Raw genomic sequence first — 17,905 nt, 5'->3', positions numbered from 1 at the left:
GAGAAACATCAATTCAGTGTTCGTTAAATAAAGTTGATAAATGCATTAGTACATTAAGCATGGATGAATCTACCTGAAATGGAGCTCACTGTTTCTGCCACTTCTGTTCTGTGTATCTTTGGTGTTTGCATACATTGCGTGAGGTTGCTTGACCCCATGCAGTGTGCATCCATCAAACAGTCTGCACTTTCTCTCCCTCTCCCTGGTGCCACTAACCCTAGGCTCACCCCTGAGACGCAGTCACAATAACACCATAAGCTGATATCCACACGCTAACACCAAACACACACCCACTCATGCTAACACTATATGCAATCTATCACCATACAGTAACACACATGCTAACAGCATATAAAAATTGTATTGTTATTGTAAAAATATTGTTACGTAGCTGGACCGGTACACTGCAAAGTGCGAACATTCACAAAGTTGCATTAAATGGAAGTGGTCATTCATTCTTTAGATATGGTAGGCTTACTTTTGTTTATTTCCCATGGTATTTGACGGTCATCTTTGGGTAAACCTAAGAGATGCTGTCAAGCTTTCTTTTCTCCTACTCCCTAATTACTATGGCTCCTTGGAAGAAAGCCTGGTGGTTGAATGTGACGCTGTAAAAGTCCTCGGCAGCATGGATGCTTTGTGCTGTTTGTGTTTTGTGTACAACTGGATTATCAATTAGATTGGCAAGGAAAAAGCTTTTTAAACAAAGACGCAGTGCCCTTTCTTTATACTTAGCAGTTAACATGATTTATTGTATTTTGGGTTTCTTTATTATTCTCTATTATTTTACTAGGGACCCTTCATTTAATTTCTTTTATATTCTCTTGATCACTCTGTCATATATTGCGAACTTGCTAATTTTGTTGACCCTGACTTTAAATGGGTTTTCTCTGCTTTTTTATATGAAAGTGTTTATCTTCTGTAATGAAGCAGATTATTTCTAGACGCCGTCTTCCAAAACCATAAATCCTAGGGGATGTAATTACAATACAAATATGAATTACACTTAACATGTCATGATTGTTCCACCAACAAATTGCCTATTAAATATTAATGCTTTAAATAACAATAGAAGCTAAAGTAAAGTTATATTTGTTTTATACTGAAATGTGTATGTTTAATAAGATAAAATTAGATTTTACAGTAGGTGTTTATTATTAAACACCAGGCTTTCACGTATTGAATTTTAATTTTTTACTGATTATTTCACAATATACTTCACATGGAGCTTCATAACTCTTTAGAAAGAATACATTGGGCATGTTGATTTAAAATCCTTGAATTTATACGAAATGTTGGCCTGGGCTTCCTTTGATATTTAAATATTAGAATTATATTAGGGGAGATGAACCATCACAGTGTCTGAATCCTTATATGCCTCTTAGGTATTGTGCAAGGCAATTAGGGACTCCTTCATCGCTCCTCTAAAACAGGCAGTGCTTTTTTCATTGTTCTCCCTTTACAGAGCTTAAAAAGTTATGTATCGGGAGTAAAGGCAACGTCAAGTCTTTTCTCTGACATATGAATGTGTGTGTATTATACGTTAGTTCCAATATTTAAAAATCTAGGTAGGCCCAATGCACTGTTCCATGGTCTCGAAGTCACACATTAATTACACAACATTCTGATAAATTGTAACACAAGGATTTTCTGAAATGTTCACATGCCTCTACAATGTAGTCTTAAAATATAGCCGCATTTAGCATTGGCCCTTCAGTTTAAGTAAATAGTGGATGAAAAGTTGGCCAGCATTTTTGTGAGACAAATTAATTTTAATCCACTCTTAGATAGACATTGCTTGTAAATAGTAGCCTAGTGCTGGCAAACATAAGTGCTGTCTTAAAACGGATTATGCTGTAAAACGTCTGTAAAAAATTATTAAAAATAATCACTTACAACTGTTTAAGAGTGTTACATCTTGTAACTTTTCAACCATTTCACTGATTTACTCCCTTGTTTTGCCACGGAATGGCAGCGTGTTAATATTGCATAGTTTATCCTGATATTACTACATTATCCTTGAGTACTGAACGAAGTTAATTATATTACTCTGGACAGATGTATTGCGCGGGTTGTGAGCGCTGCGTTGCAAAACACACTGAAGCAGTTTAGTGCATTTATTTTATATATAAAGTTCTAGCTACCCTCTATGAAAATGAATATTTTAAATATCACCTGGTATGTTTGTTATGCAGACGAGGCTTTACTTGTGAAGTTATTGGCAGTCTTCATTGATTATTTGAGCTTCTATGAGATGCCTGCAGGCTAGAATAAGCTACCGATGTATGCACACATATTAAGACTATTTTCATGATGTGACTGTCTTCCCTTGAATAAAATAAACTCTTGTATACTTTAAGGTTGTGAGCAGTATGGAATGTGACCTACCAGAAGACACCATCATCCCAATGACAGAGTATCCTGTCGTTCAAAGGTCCCCAATCAGACACTATCCAAGAGAAGAAAGAGAGAAAAAGAAGAAGAAACGTAAAAAGCGATCCAGGTCAAGGTCACGTTCGCCTAAATATGATTCCAAGTCAAAGTCGCGATCCCATACGAAGGTGAAACATTCTCTTCCTACTGCTTATAGAACAGTCAGGCGTTCCAGGTAAGCCAAAAGCAAAAGTTCATTTTACATAAATAATGAATCTGTGGTTTATTGTAGCCATTTGTGTTCGTTTAAAAACAAAATCCTTTAGATTTCTTAGATATTAGGCCTCGGCCTGTTTTAGCCAAGCTATTGTAATTAACCCTCCTTTACTACTGCTATTTTGTGCCCTAAAACCTGAAGTTTTGTTTTTTTTATATATATTTTGCCTTATGTTTGCTCAACCTTGATTCCCATTTTTCATTTATAGTGGGCCAGCACAAATTGTTAATAGATAGAAAGTGCTTTCGTTTGATACCACTATATATATATATATATATATATATATATATATATATATATATATAATTTTTTTTTTTTAAACTATAACTTTAATAACTGTGATTAAGCGTAGCAAATTATGTAATGCCATTTCTTTGTAGGACATAACATTGAACTTGCATTAAGGTTTTTGATTATTGCTCTTTGAGCTTGGTCGTTTCAAGTTTGTTCTACTTTTTATATTGCGCTTTGATTAATGGCTATCCTTGTCTGTAGCTCTAGGTTTCCTGCATCTCTCCTTGGTTTTACAATTGTGGTCGTCATTATTAATTTTTAAATGAATCTATTTTAAAGCGTGGTAGTGTTGTGTTCATTGAATTACACATTTTCAGGCAAGGATGTGGTGAATTCTTGGTCTATCTGTAGGTGTTGAGAACTATAGTTGTACAACCCTTCTCTATGTAGACAGATTCTCTATCTTATTTTTTTGTAATGAGACATAATTTAAACATACGTTTATGGAAAATATCCTTCTGTGTCGCTACATAAAGTTCTGCCAGTGCAGTTTCTTTTGCTTTTCCAACCCACCATGCAGCCTGTGTGTATATCTGCTGTCGTACAGGAATTTTGTCATTGTTGCATTACATGTCTTTGCTTAGCAGATGGCTCACTCTAGCTCTTGTTGTGGTGCTTTTGTGTGAATGGTCTGTTCCAGACACCATTTGTGTAGGTGTTTTGGTTTCTGTTGCATGATTGGAATCACTTGACGTGGCTATTGTGGTATCTTGTTTATTAAATCTTTATAAAGTTGTCTGAAACTGCTGAATTTGTTTGTGCAGTTCTTCTACAAATATTTTATTTAAATTTGTTTTACATATTTTTGTTTTTGGTGGCATGTGTTGCATTATGGGGGAAAGTTTAAAAAAAGTGGTTTTTATTACCATAGAAAGCAGCCCACCTTTCAGACTTTCCCCTGAAAAACTTTCTTTCCATAAACTGTAATTGTCCTAATGTGGTGGGTTCAGTCTGGTGGTGATATGAATGCCTTGTTTTTCATTTGCTGAGCAAGTTACATTTGTATCACTCATGGCAGGTAAAGTTTAAATGTCTACAGCATGGGGTACATTCCAAAACTCAACTATTTCTTGTTTTTTAAAAACATACTTTTTTAATATTGTTTATACTATTATGGGACCTAGGTGTGATATTTTGAAATTTTTAATCCCAGAATCCATGTAACGACCTTTTTAGTTCGACAGTGCTCAAATGAGCTTATTCATGTTGTAATTTCTCAAATGATGAAATGTAGTGGCTGTCTGTAGAATCAAGTAATGAGAGTTTCTGCTGTTTGGCGCAAACACTCTATAAAACACTTTCTTATAGGGACTGCAGAATCCGCAGCTATTTATAATGAATTGAAACTTGCTTGATTCTTCATGTTGCCCATGTTCCAAGCAGCAATCCTTGGTAACTGGTTATAATGTACAGCAGAAGCTGATGCAACTCCCATCCAGCAAACCACCATTACTGCACTATGAATTTAAGAAAATGTGCCGTTGTCTTGTTCCTACTGTAGTGTTACAAACTTTTTTTTAAAGAAAAAATATATTCTTTATATTGTGTCTCCTTTCCATGTTTTTCAGATCAAGGTCACCCAAAAAGCCATCTCATGCTTCTGAGAGGAGGCGAGAAGAAGAGCGAGAATATTCAGGCGGCTACCATGTTGGGTACAGTCCTGGAAACGGCCGGAAGCGGGCACGGTCACGGTATGTATGCCTGTACACAAAACTGTTTTACTCTTATTGCTCGAGTCCCATATGCAGTAAAGTTAAATCTGTCCTGAGCAAAGTAGGTTCAAGAAGTTGCGCATTGGTACTAGGGAGAAACAATCCTACTCTAATGGCTGCAGCGCTGTAGTTTATTGGACCAGCAGAATATTGCATACATTCATACTAATTCATCTTCACTTCCTGCTGATGGATCACAGAATGGTGGCAAGTTGCAGTCTATGGACTGTACATGGAGAGATAAAGGCGCATCATTATTGCTCATTCGTTGCAATCTGATAACATCACTTTGTAATTTCAGTTTCACTGTGAAGCCGTATGTCTCTACTATGTGTGTTGTAGCTGTTTTCCTAACGCTAATAAAAATATATAAAAATGTTTAGCAGATTGGCTTGGCTGTTTCCTCCAAAAATAATGTTTCTGTTATTATGAAACACTGTGGGAGGACGTATCACAGAGCTTTTCTACATTATTGGTATATTTCCTTGACAAAAAACGTAATCTGTTTCTGCTTATGAACCATGTATATTTTCAATTAAAATATTATTTTGTTCCCTGGCTAACTATCCAGGCATGCAAAATCATTATTGCGGCATATTTTGAGATTTATACTGCTGCCTTTTTGGCGTTATCACCAAGCATCAGCCGCAGATGTGTTAATGAATATTGTCTCCAGACCTGGTGATCTTGCTGTGCTTTGTAGCACTTTTCCACAGCTGCTGAGCCAGAGAAGATCAGACTCGTACGGTTTTCTGAAAGAGAGGATTTGTGGGGGGGGGGTTACAGTCTTTGTTTCTTTTCCCCTCGGCCCTTGAGTGTTGTCCAGAAGCATATTGCGTCTCCTTGCCTTACTTCTGTTCTGCTAGTGGGAAGAATAGCTTGAGTGAACAGTGCACAGGTAGACACCGCACGATCAGAGATGGGAACGTAACATGTCAAGTCTTTTTTAATCAATAGAAGTTGTGCAGTCAAAAAGTACTCTGTATGCTAAACCATAGGAGAGAGTGTGTGTATTTGTTAAAGTTGTTAATGAAGAATGTTCCAAATATTATTATCCATAGACCTCTTCCTACCTAGACTGTGGCTTTTCTCATGTTTGGGCATAATTATGCTTAAATGGCTAGTGGTTTGTTTTTTTCTAATTCTGACTCTTGGAGCCAGGTGGTACATATCCATTAGTCAAAATTGGTGAAAAAGAATGTTTTCGACCTGCTTTTCTTGTCCCCGGGCACCAGCAAGATAATTTATCAGAATTAAGCTGGTGAGTGTTGCTGTCCGCCTCTCTTCTCCACTGATTAGCACGTACATTCTCGGTATCTTCTTGATGTAGGGGAAATCTTGTTTTGTAGATCTATTTGGTTGGGAAATACTATACTACTGCATGTAGTATATCGTATCTCCAATTAAAACATTGGGTAAAATTACATAATTTTTGTAAATTTGATCTTGGATTTGTAGTCCACCTTCACACACTGTTTTTATCTCCCCAAAGACAGTTTAGTTGTGGACTTTTTTTCACATTTTTGTAAGTGATTTGTCTTAATGTATATAAGCAGCGGCTATATATTTTCAAAATCTTTATTTTGCCAGTGTCAAAAGGATCAGTGTGTAATACTGGGATTCATTGGAGTTTCGAAGCTGTATTGGTGTCACAGATCAAACCAATATATATTTGTAATAACCCTTTGTGCTTCGTTTTATTGGACGGACAGGGTTGAGTAGTCATGCCATGTCCTTGTTATACAGTTTTGCTTATTTGTAGAAAGGAGATTTTTATATTCCTTCAAATATGAAATTATGCGTAAACCCTGTTGCCCTGGCTACCAGTTCTGCTTCTTATGAGACAATCAACACACAGCACCTCCACGCCATGTTAACTACTGCATCACCAAATGTCCTAACCTTCCTGTATGAAGAAGGCAAATGAAATTGCCTTGTCGGCTTAGGTGTGTTCCAAGCTGTGAATTACCCGAGAATCCCTAAAGGCGAAGGTGTGTTGTAACCAGTGTGTGAGGATCACTGCTTTCCATGCTGTCAAACGGTTACCCCCGGATTGCAGTAATCGGACTGTGAAAGTTAGGGTCAATAGTTTCTTTAATGTATGTAGGAAGCATGTATCACGGCTACTGTGAACTTGATTACATTTATGCCAGTAACATACCGGATCTTGATTCTTGTAATATCAGGAAAGGTAGTGGTGCATCTTTTCTTTGTCTTGGTTACTAATTTGATGGGAGAGTTCAAAAAAGGCAAAATTGATTTTAAGATGTGACTGCCTTTTTTTAGAATGGTACATGGATATGTTATTTTTATTTACTTGTACACGAATATGTTCTATAACTTACACAATTAGCAAGATGTAATTGCTTGGGATAACACACCTTCTTTTCATGCGTTTAATTCTGTGTATTCTTGCTGGCCCTCTGCATTCTTTGCCGCATTGATTCACAGTGTGCAAGTGGCCCTTTTGACAAACTGACTTCCCCCTTTCTCTCCTGAGCTCCATCTTCAAATCCGTAAGAAATGCCCACATCTCCAGCGAGAACATCTCACTCTGCATCGTAAAGCGTGAAGTGCGTAATTCCAGTGTAGACCTTATGGTCTTGGTGAAATGGTTTCTTTTCTTGTTTTTTTGTGCACCTCCTACTCAGTAAAAGTGCATATGCCGCCTTCATTTCATACCAGAGTGGGAGTATTATTTGTTTTATATAGCGCCATCAAATTCTGTAGTGCTGTACAATGGATGGACAGGACACAACAAGTAGTATGTAACGTAACAATTTGACTTACAGAAACAGGTTAGGAGGGCCCTGCTCAAACAAGCTGACAGTCTAGTATGGCACCCTCTTTTTGTTATTTACTGACAGATGTGCCCAATAGGTGGTAATTTCCTTTACTTTTTATAGTGTGTAATCTGAGTATTTAATATGATCAAAAAAGGTTTTGTTTTTATGCGTACAGAAAATTCTGCATGTAAAATGACTTTTAATATATTTTTCTCAAACACACTAAATGAAATCTCCCGTGTGAGCCACATCTTCCAGAGTTAAACAGCTACTGACTAGACTAGCCAGCAGTGCACTATTAAACACACAGTTTGAGAAGCTTTTAGGAGCAAGTTAGCAGCTTAGTGCTCTCTGCATCCAGTTTATAACCTAATGGATCTTTCGGTTTTATATCAGCCATAAAAAAGTAGCGTGTGTTCTAAGGACCAGTGCACCTTTTAACATTCTCGGAGTATTCATGAAGCGTGATATAATTTATACCTAAACAGAGCAATTGCTAGCCCAGTGGGCCATCCATTTTGAAATAAGTATGATTGTGTTCTTGCATATTTGCTACTTTTTCTAATGGCGTATGTTTTATAAATTCACACTGCAGCTACTTTATATCAATCTGAAAATGTATACTATTGTGGATGTCAGTGTAATATTTCATGTCGGACACTTTTTTTAATGATTATTACTTGTCGTGTTGTGGTGTTTCCTCTGCATTTGGTGTAGTCCTGTATAGACGTGGATGCTGTTACAATTGGGCATTTTTTTAAATGCTGCATTGTTATGTCTTCTGCAGCAGCCCTCATGAAAATAGGAAAAAGAGACACTCCAGGTCGCAGACAAAATCAAAACCCAGGTCTCGTTCCAGCTCACCAGCCAAACAGGGTGCAAACGGGAGCTCTGTGCATTCGTCAAGTACCTCTCCAGTGGAGAGCAGAGGCTCCAGCCAAGAACGCTACAGGTAACCTGAATGGTACAGCGAGTACTGGGCAAATACTCTTTCCGCTTGCTAGCTTCATTTTTTTAACCCTGATTTCATGAGAAAACAAAATACTTCAGTGCTAAGTGTGAAGTCTGTACATAAAGGCAAAAGCTAATCAAAACATTGTTCTGTGTACCCTTTTTCAGTTCATGTGTGTTTTGAATGGGGTCTTTTTCTTACAGCAATTTCACAATACTCGTCTGTCCACAAAACTTGCATGTTTCAAGAAGCTTTTAATCAATGAAAGCCATGCTCCCTCCAGAAAATTATCTCAGTGATCCTTTTATAACTTTTAAGAGCTTTCCTCCCTTAACATAGGATGTAGCAAATGATATCACTAGAGCTTTAGCTAGTGTATGCACTTTGTAGAATACCTCTAGTATTCTGTGTGGTGTTTTGCCTTGAGTTAATATAACAAATGAGAGCTCCTGAGACAGAAAAGATCAGCACAGCTCTATGGGCTGCAAATCCTACCAGGGGTGCGTGGAAACTATAGGTACAGTTGATAAATGATGGTTTATTCTATTATCTTGAAAACAGTGCAGCCGCCTTTTATTTTTTTTCTTCTAGTGATTCAGCAGATGCATATTTTTATCCTCATTATTTAGAAAGGCGGTCCCGGAACACGAAGTAACTGAATGTTTATCGAGTAGTTTTCTATGACAGGTGTTATTTCCATCCCAATTTCAGATGATATGGCAAAAAAAAATTATTCTGCAATATATTTAACATACTTTGCACTTATGTCGCTAAGCTGATTTCCTGCATTGCGGTAGCCTCGAGTGTTTGTGAATTAAGTCCTAAAAACAGAGAAGGCAACATTATTTTCTAGCTTCAGATCTATCATCACAGAAGATGCAGTTCATCTAGAGCCAAAGAAACCTTTTAGATTTGGTATTTACATAAAAAATTGCTTTTTATGACTGAGGCTCTTTTAAGTTGTAGCAAACATACACATTTGTTCTGTGCCTACAATTGGGTTTGTAGTTATTAACATAATCTTTTTTTGCAGGGGAAGCTCTCAGGGCAAAGATGGCCATATTGCATCAGAAATTGTCTCTTCGGTACAGACTAAGATAACTCAGGTAAAATTGCATTCTGTAAGAAAATGCTGTGTGATCTCTGCTAATCATCCTTGCAAGTGTGGTTCTCTACAGATGGCCTTTTAGAAGAAAATTGTTATGTCTGCTTGATTTGAAATGAACACACTGCACATCATTATGAAACTTGAATTGGGAAACTGTGTCACAAAATCATATCCTTGACCATTTAAGCATGTATTGCACACAGACTAGTTCAATTTTATGGTTTCCATAAGAAGGAATGCCATACAGAAAGCAAATATAGATTGACAAAAAACCAATGTTGGATGCATTAGATACCCATCAGTGGTTCATCGTCTAACATCCCTTGCTTATGTTGACTTGAGAATGTCTTGAGACATTTACTGCATAATTAAATATAAGTAGAACAATAAGAATTCATGTTTTTTCATTATATATTCGTACTTATTGCATACTTAAAGGGCCATTTTACTGTCCCTGACCGCACCGAAAACAGAGAAATGAAACAGTGGAAGTCCAATGGAGTTTTTACTGTGCATCTGGAGCTGACTGGCAGTAACTGGGAAACGGTCAGATCTATATGTGAAGGGGTTTCTGCGGGTTCCCTCCGTTAATTTGCAGCCAGGACACTACATAAATATAAAGGGACAATGGGACTATCGTTAAAATGCATATGATGACTCGAATCTCTCTTTAAACCATCTCCATACCTTGGATGCAGTGCAGCTTTAGCCATCATTACAGTGGATACTGGCAAATACAGGGAAAATCATTCCATTTTACTTTTGACTCCTGTACACAATGAGTGATTTAATTACTGCATGACATAGCTTTAGTTATGTAGTTCATTAAATTAGTAGCCCTGTCCACACCCTAACTAGTGGAGTCAGCAGAGGCCACAGGTTAGATGAATAAAGCTGCAGGGGTCTCTCTCATAGCAGAGAAAATGTGGCATAAGGAAAATGTACGACATCTAAACTAGAGGTAATTATATGCTGTTTAAATTGTGTAGTTTAGATGTCTGGCAGTTGCAAATTAACACTACCACCATTTCCCTGTTGTAAAAGCTAGCACAATATAATCCTATTAGAGAACAATAAGATTTTGTGGACGGGCCCAATACCATGGGCTCACAAATCATGTTTTTTTTATATTTAGCCGTCATTTTTATTTAGTTGTGGTTCTGTGCGGTGGCCAAAAGATTTTGTCCTTGGCTATCGGGGCTCTCCACCTGTTAGACTATGGTTCCCCAAACCTTCATCCAACAGCTTTCTTATAGTAGTAGTAGTTTAGCTGTGCATATGGTCTCATCTGTATTCCAGAAGGTCCATTCTTCGTGTGTTGGCTGAAAACCTTGTTACCGTAGAACTCTATTTTTAGCAATCTTGGCTTCATTCTTGGAGTTACCTGTAGTATGGTGTACGCGCTTTAATTAACTTTTGTGGAATGGCATGTGGCAAGATGTTGTTTTTCTGCAATATCCTGTAGCCTTGATAATCCCAGTGATAAAATGTAAAAACAAACAGCCATTGTGTCTCTTTCACACCCTTTAATTTGATATTTTAAAACTATTTAAGGAATGTTTGGCTGTATTTTGAAGCAAACAGTTGAACATTTCAAATTTGGCCAGTAGAATGGAATGGAATTCTTTTTTGCAGTTCCTGCTATCTCGACTTGTAATAGAAAGCTTCTCGCTAAATGCATCACACAGGACATGCTGGAGTTTAAATGTCATATTTAGCAAAATGTTTTTGTAGTTGTGTATATTAGCACCTAGTGGTAAAGTCCATATTTTATTTATACTGTAGCAGAAAATGGGAAAGAATGACGGGGAAATTGTGTGGTATGAGGATATGTCCTTGAGTAAAGTAGCATACAATGAAATTTATTGAAGCCGTTCATGTCTGCTAGTAATTCCTGTACTTAAAGAAGACAGTATTACAGGATAAAGTCGGCTAACTGATGTCATAACTTTTTCTGCATGTTAATCTTTTCATTTTGCACTTATGCCAGCAAGCTTTGCGATAAAGGTTTGCTTTGATGCAAAGTCGGTCTCTGCTTCACTGCTCCTTTGTGGCACTAACACAATTGTTTGAACATAAAGAACTATACCGTAAAACAGGCTTCGGGACATTGTAAGACAAGATAAAACTGTTACAGGCTCAAATTACATTTCAGGTGTGCTACTTTAGCATACTTTGTGTATAATTGTGCATATAGCTAATCTGACTTTGGTTTCAATAGGATGTCAATGATTGCGACCTGTTATGGCTTTTACAGTGTTCAAAATGTGCTATGTACATTATCGTTTTGTTTTTTATATTATGGCTTTCTCTCTTCCTCTTTCAGGATCTCATGACTAAAGTTAGAGCAATGCTTGCGGCCTCAAAAGATACGCGTAGCAGTGCATCTTGATGCTTGTATACAACACTCATCAACTGCCAGTATCAATGGTTAAACTGGGAATGAAGTCCGAACAACTGTCCTTTTTTTATTTTATATAAATATTTTTTTATAAAGTTGTTGCAGTAATTCCATTTGATTTCCCTGGGGAAGTCAAATCTGCCATTGGTCAATTTTTGATTGACATTTTTTCCAGTTCCTGTATACAGTGACCGGCAGCTGCCCCTGTATATATGTGTATATATTTCTGTACCACAGTCCTACAAAATAAAATTTGGTGGAGAAAATCTGAAATTGGTTGGTTTACTTGTTTCAATACATTCTTGATGAGTTTTTTTTTTTATTTTTGCAAAATTGTGAATGAATGTGGTAATTCAAAGTAAGTGATTCTGCTAATGTGCAAAACATGTTTTCCCTTCTTACTCTGCAATCTGCTTTGAATTATTACATGTTGCAAACATGTCTTGGGGTGGGTGAGAGAAGTTGGCATGTTTGGAGTAAATCTGTAATGGGCTTACATGATTGGCTTACATTGTTTTAATGGGTTATTTTCATTCGCCTTTATAACGGATCTGTTGCTGTCCCATTGTGTTAGTTATGTATTACAAACTCGCCTCCTTTTAACTTCCTGTCCCCGGTAATGTTTACTGCACCTCAGGTTATTTTCCATCTGCTTTTGTTCTGCCTTACCTTCATGAGAGGGTAATTAATGACAGAAAAATAATCTTAGAATAGTTTTTGCGCAAATCTATTTTCCATAGGCATAACAAATGTTTTTTTAATATCTCCAAGCAAATTAACTGAAAAACAAAACTACCAGCAATTTAATAATTTAATTTCAGCAATACTAAAAGCAGGGTAGCAGATGGTTCCTTTTATTATGGGTTAAGACGTTCTTAAAATTGTTTTTAATTCCATGTGATGTCAACTTTTAGAAACCTGTTGAACTGTTTTTGTACACATTGGTGTGATTCTATCGCCTCTCTAAGAAATCCCCATAATAAATCCCAGATTTGCTATTAATCAACTTTCTCTGTAAAGAGACTTCAAGACTTTTTCAGTTCCTTCATCTCTGAATAAAAACTGTGCACAACAAAAGCCATGAAGTAATATCAAGCCGTACACGCATGTAGAAAAGAGCGCAACCAAATTATTTAACGCTAATATATTATGCTACATAGAATTTGTGAGCAAACAAAACTTTATCCATTCTAGTTTTATTTTTAAGGTGGCTAAGGCTTTACCCTTTACCCCTGTGTCCAAATGAATAGTTATAGCATAGCCTACATGCAAGATGTACTTCAGAGGTAAACAACTTTGTTCTCTGTTGAACTACAATTCATAAGATCCTTAGACTTTTCAATCAAGGATAGCTAATTGGTAAATCTCTAGCTGTGTGAAACTAAGGTTGTCACCAATAGGGCCTTACTTTTTTGTATTATAGTCTCCTTTATTGGTAAGTCCTGATCTGGGTACTTGGCTGATACAGCCAAGTACCCAGTATCCATGGAACATATGATAGTTCACCCAATTGTTAGCTGCGCAATAAGCAATAAAATCCCTAAAATAAAATAAAAACGCAGGAGTTGTTGGTGCCTTTCCAAGATGGCCAGCCATTTGAGTGAGCTCCGCTTTACTCCTCTACCAAAAAGTCTACAAATTCTTCTTTAAGGGCAACGATCCCACGAATGGACATAAGAACTCACCTGGCTGCCACCTACTGCTATGTCCAGAAAACAAGGGGTGAGGCCTGTCAACATACTTCACACAGTCAGGCCCCACTGTAGCCTACTCTCCTTGACTTGGTCTGAGGAAAAGTCATTTATGCAGTTCCCTGCATAAATCAGGACGTGGCAGAGCTCAAGCGGCTGCTGCACCAATGGAAAAAAAACAAACATCAAGAAGTCGTAGAGTCCTTTCTAAACTTGCCAAAGTAGTCCACAAGATTGGAGACCACACATATACCCTTGAACAAAGATACGGAGACCTTCCACGTGTCCGCCAATTTGGAAGAGACAGTGACACACTTGAGAGAGGAGGTAAACCATCTCCATACAGCAGAAGAGGGCTTAGATAATCTGTTGTGCGGATGTAACCTTAGAGTCTACAATGTACAAGAGATAACTGGCCTCCAATGTTTTGCAACAAGCTTTTTCTGCACTATGGTGGCAGAGTTGCTTCCGGACTAACTGATACTTGACAGGGTTCACAGAGCCATCCACCTCATGCTCGGATCATGTGAACAGCCCAGTGATAAAACATCTTGAGATTAGCTGGAAACAGTGTCCTTAACTATGAAAAACCATCTCCATTCATTTTCACAAATCTCTCACCAGTCATGTTGCAAGAACAGTCATATGAAACCCATCACAGAGGCCCTTGTCCCCAAAAAAGATATACACTGCCCTCTGCTAAAATTGGCACCCTTGGTAAATATAAGCAAAATTGTCTATTTTAAATAAATAAAACTAATCTGCACTGGATATCAAACAATTGCAAAACACTGGTTTATCCAAAAGAAATGTGTGCCACGGTTATTGGCACCCCTATGAATTTATATGTGAAAAATATATTTGAAGTATATTCCCACAGTATATATGTAACAATGTACATATGTAACAGTGGTATGGATATTAGGTAGCACATAGGCCCAATTCCCTTAGTGATTCATCACAATGGGAAGACCAAGGAGTACAGCTGTGCTGTGCGGCAAAAGGTTCTTGAGCTTCTCAAAATGGGAAGTGGCTATAAGAAAATAGCAAAAGCATTGAAAATGCCCATTTCCACCATTGAAACAATAATTAAGAATGTCCAGGCATCTGGAAAGGTTATGAATCAACATGGAAGAGGGTGCGAGTCTATTGTCTCAACATGCTGTGAAGAGGATGGTTGGAGTGGCCATAAAATCTCCAAGGATCACAGCTAGAGAATTGTTGAAATTGATTGCGTCTTGGGGTTAGAAAGTCTACAAAACTACTATCCTACATCACCACAAGCTGTTTGTAAGGGTTTCAAGAAAAAAGCCTCTGCTCTCTTCCAAAAACAAACTCTACCATCTTCAGTTTGCCATCTGGAACTTCAAATAGGATCAGGTTAGGTGGGTTTGATGTATACAGAGAGGTAGCCATATGGAAAAGTACCTCATGTCTATGGTTCAATGTGGTGGTGGCTCATTGGGAGAGAGATCACTACACTTCAGGTCTGGAGCTACTCTCAAGTTTGTTTGTTTTTTTACCTTTCCACTTACATCACTTGATTTTTTCCTAACACCGCCCAGTGGGAACTCATAACAGAGAAATATAAATTCAAATGGGCTTCTCTACTTAGGAGTAAACATTCAAGCACGATTATCTTGCATTATGTAGTAAACTACTCGCCACTCATCAGACAACTCAAACTGGACCTACAAACGTTGACAGCCTTACTATTTCTCCTAGCTGGGGAGGATATACTCTGTGAAAATGAACCTGCTCCCTAACATAGTTTACCTATTTGGGGCCCTTACCTTCTACTGATCAACTTCGCAATCTGGCCCAAAGTGGCAGTTCTCTGGCTTAAGTCCTGGATCACATCTCTAAATGGCATCAGGACTGCCACCACCTGCCCCATTAATAGCCATTCCCCCTCTGTCCAATGGGCTGGACAACCCAATGCTCTGCTCAGAGGACATGGAATGAAGAGCCTGCTACTGCTCTAGAATCATGTCCAGTGTGGAGTTCCAGCGGGTGACTACATCCTGAAGTACAGTAGATGGAGGTGAGGTAGGCCTGCCTTCTACTCCTCCCACCAGGTGTGATATATGTGTGGTGCAATGCAAACCCACAAAGTTCCCATCTCTAACCACTTTCACCATGTTTGCTTCCCCATACATAACCACCATTCCCATTGCTACTGCTGTGCCTGCCTATCCACTGCACCAGCATCCTTGTAAGAGCTGCCAAAATGTGAGCCAATGTGTGCTGCTCAACCATAACTTCAGCATGTAGGAAGTTCTATAAACCTGCTAGTCTTCTGCTCCAGTTCCTTCCCTCCATTCCACTCGGCTACAGTGGTCTTGTCTTTGTACTCCATATGTCAGAGGTGAAGTGGATGGTTTATCCAGTTGCCGTGGACAGCTTGGCCTTTAACAATGGCACACAAGACTGGTAAAGGGAGAGCACTACAGTCCTGCTGAAGGGGGTGCAACAAGAGAAGGGGTAGTGGAGAACAAGAGTCTCTAGCAGCTCCCTGAAGCCCCCCCCCCCATCATGGAGAAGGAAGCGTCTCCAACAGAGATAAGCTGGCCAAGCATTAGTGTCACCTTATTTGACTGATACTATGACATGCCCCTTGAATGGAAAGTGTCTAGGGTAGGCTGATGCAGTGGATGTCTGTGTCCTATTTGTCGCTGGGAAGCGGTTACACTCCTTGAGAAGGCTAAGTCACACCCTTTGTTTTGGCAGCTCCTGCTGGCTGTAGCTGTTGTGGGTTTGCTGTTGACCCCAATACCTTCAGTTTCCCCCTAAAGCAAAGCTGAATTGTGGTGTGTACGTGTGTTGATTTATCCCAGAATCGGTGATGTCCTTTCACCTTACTCCTCTCTGCTTTACAACACAACTTGTACTGTTTTGGTGTAATTGTGACTAAAATTGTGCCTTACTTTGGTGGTGGGATGGACAAGATTTTAGCACTAGTAGTAGATTTTGCCTACTTAGGACTGGTATACCGGTGGTCTCCTGACTACTACTTTTTCTTACATGTCTGCCGCCAGCTCTGTTCAACCCACGAACACTGGAATAACTCCTCGCAGACATTTCCAAATGTTTTATATACGTCAGGAAAAATAAAAAATATATACCCTTCTTCACACAGTCCTCCCACTTTACCTCATCATGGTTTGTAATGGTGGCTACACATGGTGGTGAATGGACGAATCATGATGAATTTTCAGCACTTTTGCAGTTAGTTTTCGTCAGTTTTGCCAGAGATTACCCTTGCTACGGATGCACAAATCAGGCCTTACTTTGAGTAAGGATGGAATATATTTGTTCAACCCGTATTTAGTCATGAGCAATTGTATGCTACAGCTGAAAAGCAGTCAAAGACCACATCTTCATACTCCAGCAACCCTGAATGAAACCCCAAATGTTGTTTACAAAGAGATTTTTTACATATAGCTAATTACAAAAGCTTATTACATACATTGGTAGATCACCTAACATGTGCGTGTTCCTTTAAAAGTGTGTGTTTGATTTTTGTTAGGTCAAATGCATGCTTTTATGCACATCTTAACATTATCCCTGATGGTTAAAAGATAATGCGATAGTAAACAGACTCTGCTGAGTGCTCCTGGGATGAATACTCTTCACTAAACTAGCTCCAGGTTTTGGTCCAGAGGCTAAAGAATGATCCATGTGTTAGTTTGGCGCATACTGACATCAAGTCCTTGAGGAAGAAGCAGCACTGTAAACTTTTTAATTTCTCTTATAAATACGCCAGAGTGCTGTTATTTCCATGCCAGCTGCCCTCAGATGATTCACAACATAATGCAAAGTGGTTGGTCGCGGGCCAGTTCAGAAGTACTTGCACTCCGTTAAGCACTCTGCAGTGTGCATCATTATTTTTATCTATTTTTTTCCTTCTTCTTGTGTGTGTGCTTCTCTGACCTGTAGAATTTATTTAGGACAAATGGGGGGAACTTTGTTTCCCCTTTTTTAAAGCACCTGCTTTCAAAGTAAAACAATTAAGCTGTGTCAGTGGAATTGGCTCTTGGTACCTGCGAGTTTTGGCAGTATAAAAACCTTTACACCACTGGGCTCTAATTTGATTAAAGAGCTTTAATTTAATCACAGGGTAATGGACGCTGCTTGCTTATACCCATTTATTTGATAAATGGAGAGCATCCTGAGTCTAGGAAATAGACAATTAGTTCATCATCAGTGTTAAATTGTCAGTTCAGATGTGATGCCCAAAATCCATTGTACACAGAGCAATGCAAACTGGCACCAATATAACATCTAACACTTTAACCATATTGCTCCTCT

The 17,905-nt window shown here is 38.3% G+C and overlaps 1 protein-coding gene across 1 annotated transcript in view; it reads left to right on the top strand.

The window, feature by feature from the left end:
* The window catches only part of SFSWAP (splicing factor SWAP), a 54,580-nt gene extending 42,404 nt beyond the window's left edge, over window positions 1-12,176 (top strand). Inside the window, exons 14-18 of the mRNA XM_053471589.1 lie at window positions 2,361-2,608; window positions 4,513-4,635; window positions 8,230-8,394; window positions 9,428-9,500; window positions 11,829-12,176. Coding sequence (XP_053327564.1) covers window positions 2,361-2,608; window positions 4,513-4,635; window positions 8,230-8,394; window positions 9,428-9,500; window positions 11,829-11,894 — 675 coding nt within the window. The 3' untranslated portion in view covers window positions 11,895-12,176. The remainder of the gene's footprint in view (window positions 1-2,360; window positions 2,609-4,512; window positions 4,636-8,229; window positions 8,395-9,427; window positions 9,501-11,828) is intronic.
* Window positions 12,177-17,905: the final 5,729 nt, after the last annotated feature.

The sequence above is a fragment of the Spea bombifrons genome, chromosome 1 (assembly GCF_027358695.1).
Source record: "Spea bombifrons isolate aSpeBom1 chromosome 1, aSpeBom1.2.pri, whole genome shotgun sequence".
Taxonomy (NCBI): Eukaryota; Metazoa; Chordata; class Amphibia; order Anura; family Pelobatidae; genus Spea; species Spea bombifrons.
This window is presented reverse-complemented; position numbering and strand designations above follow the sequence as displayed.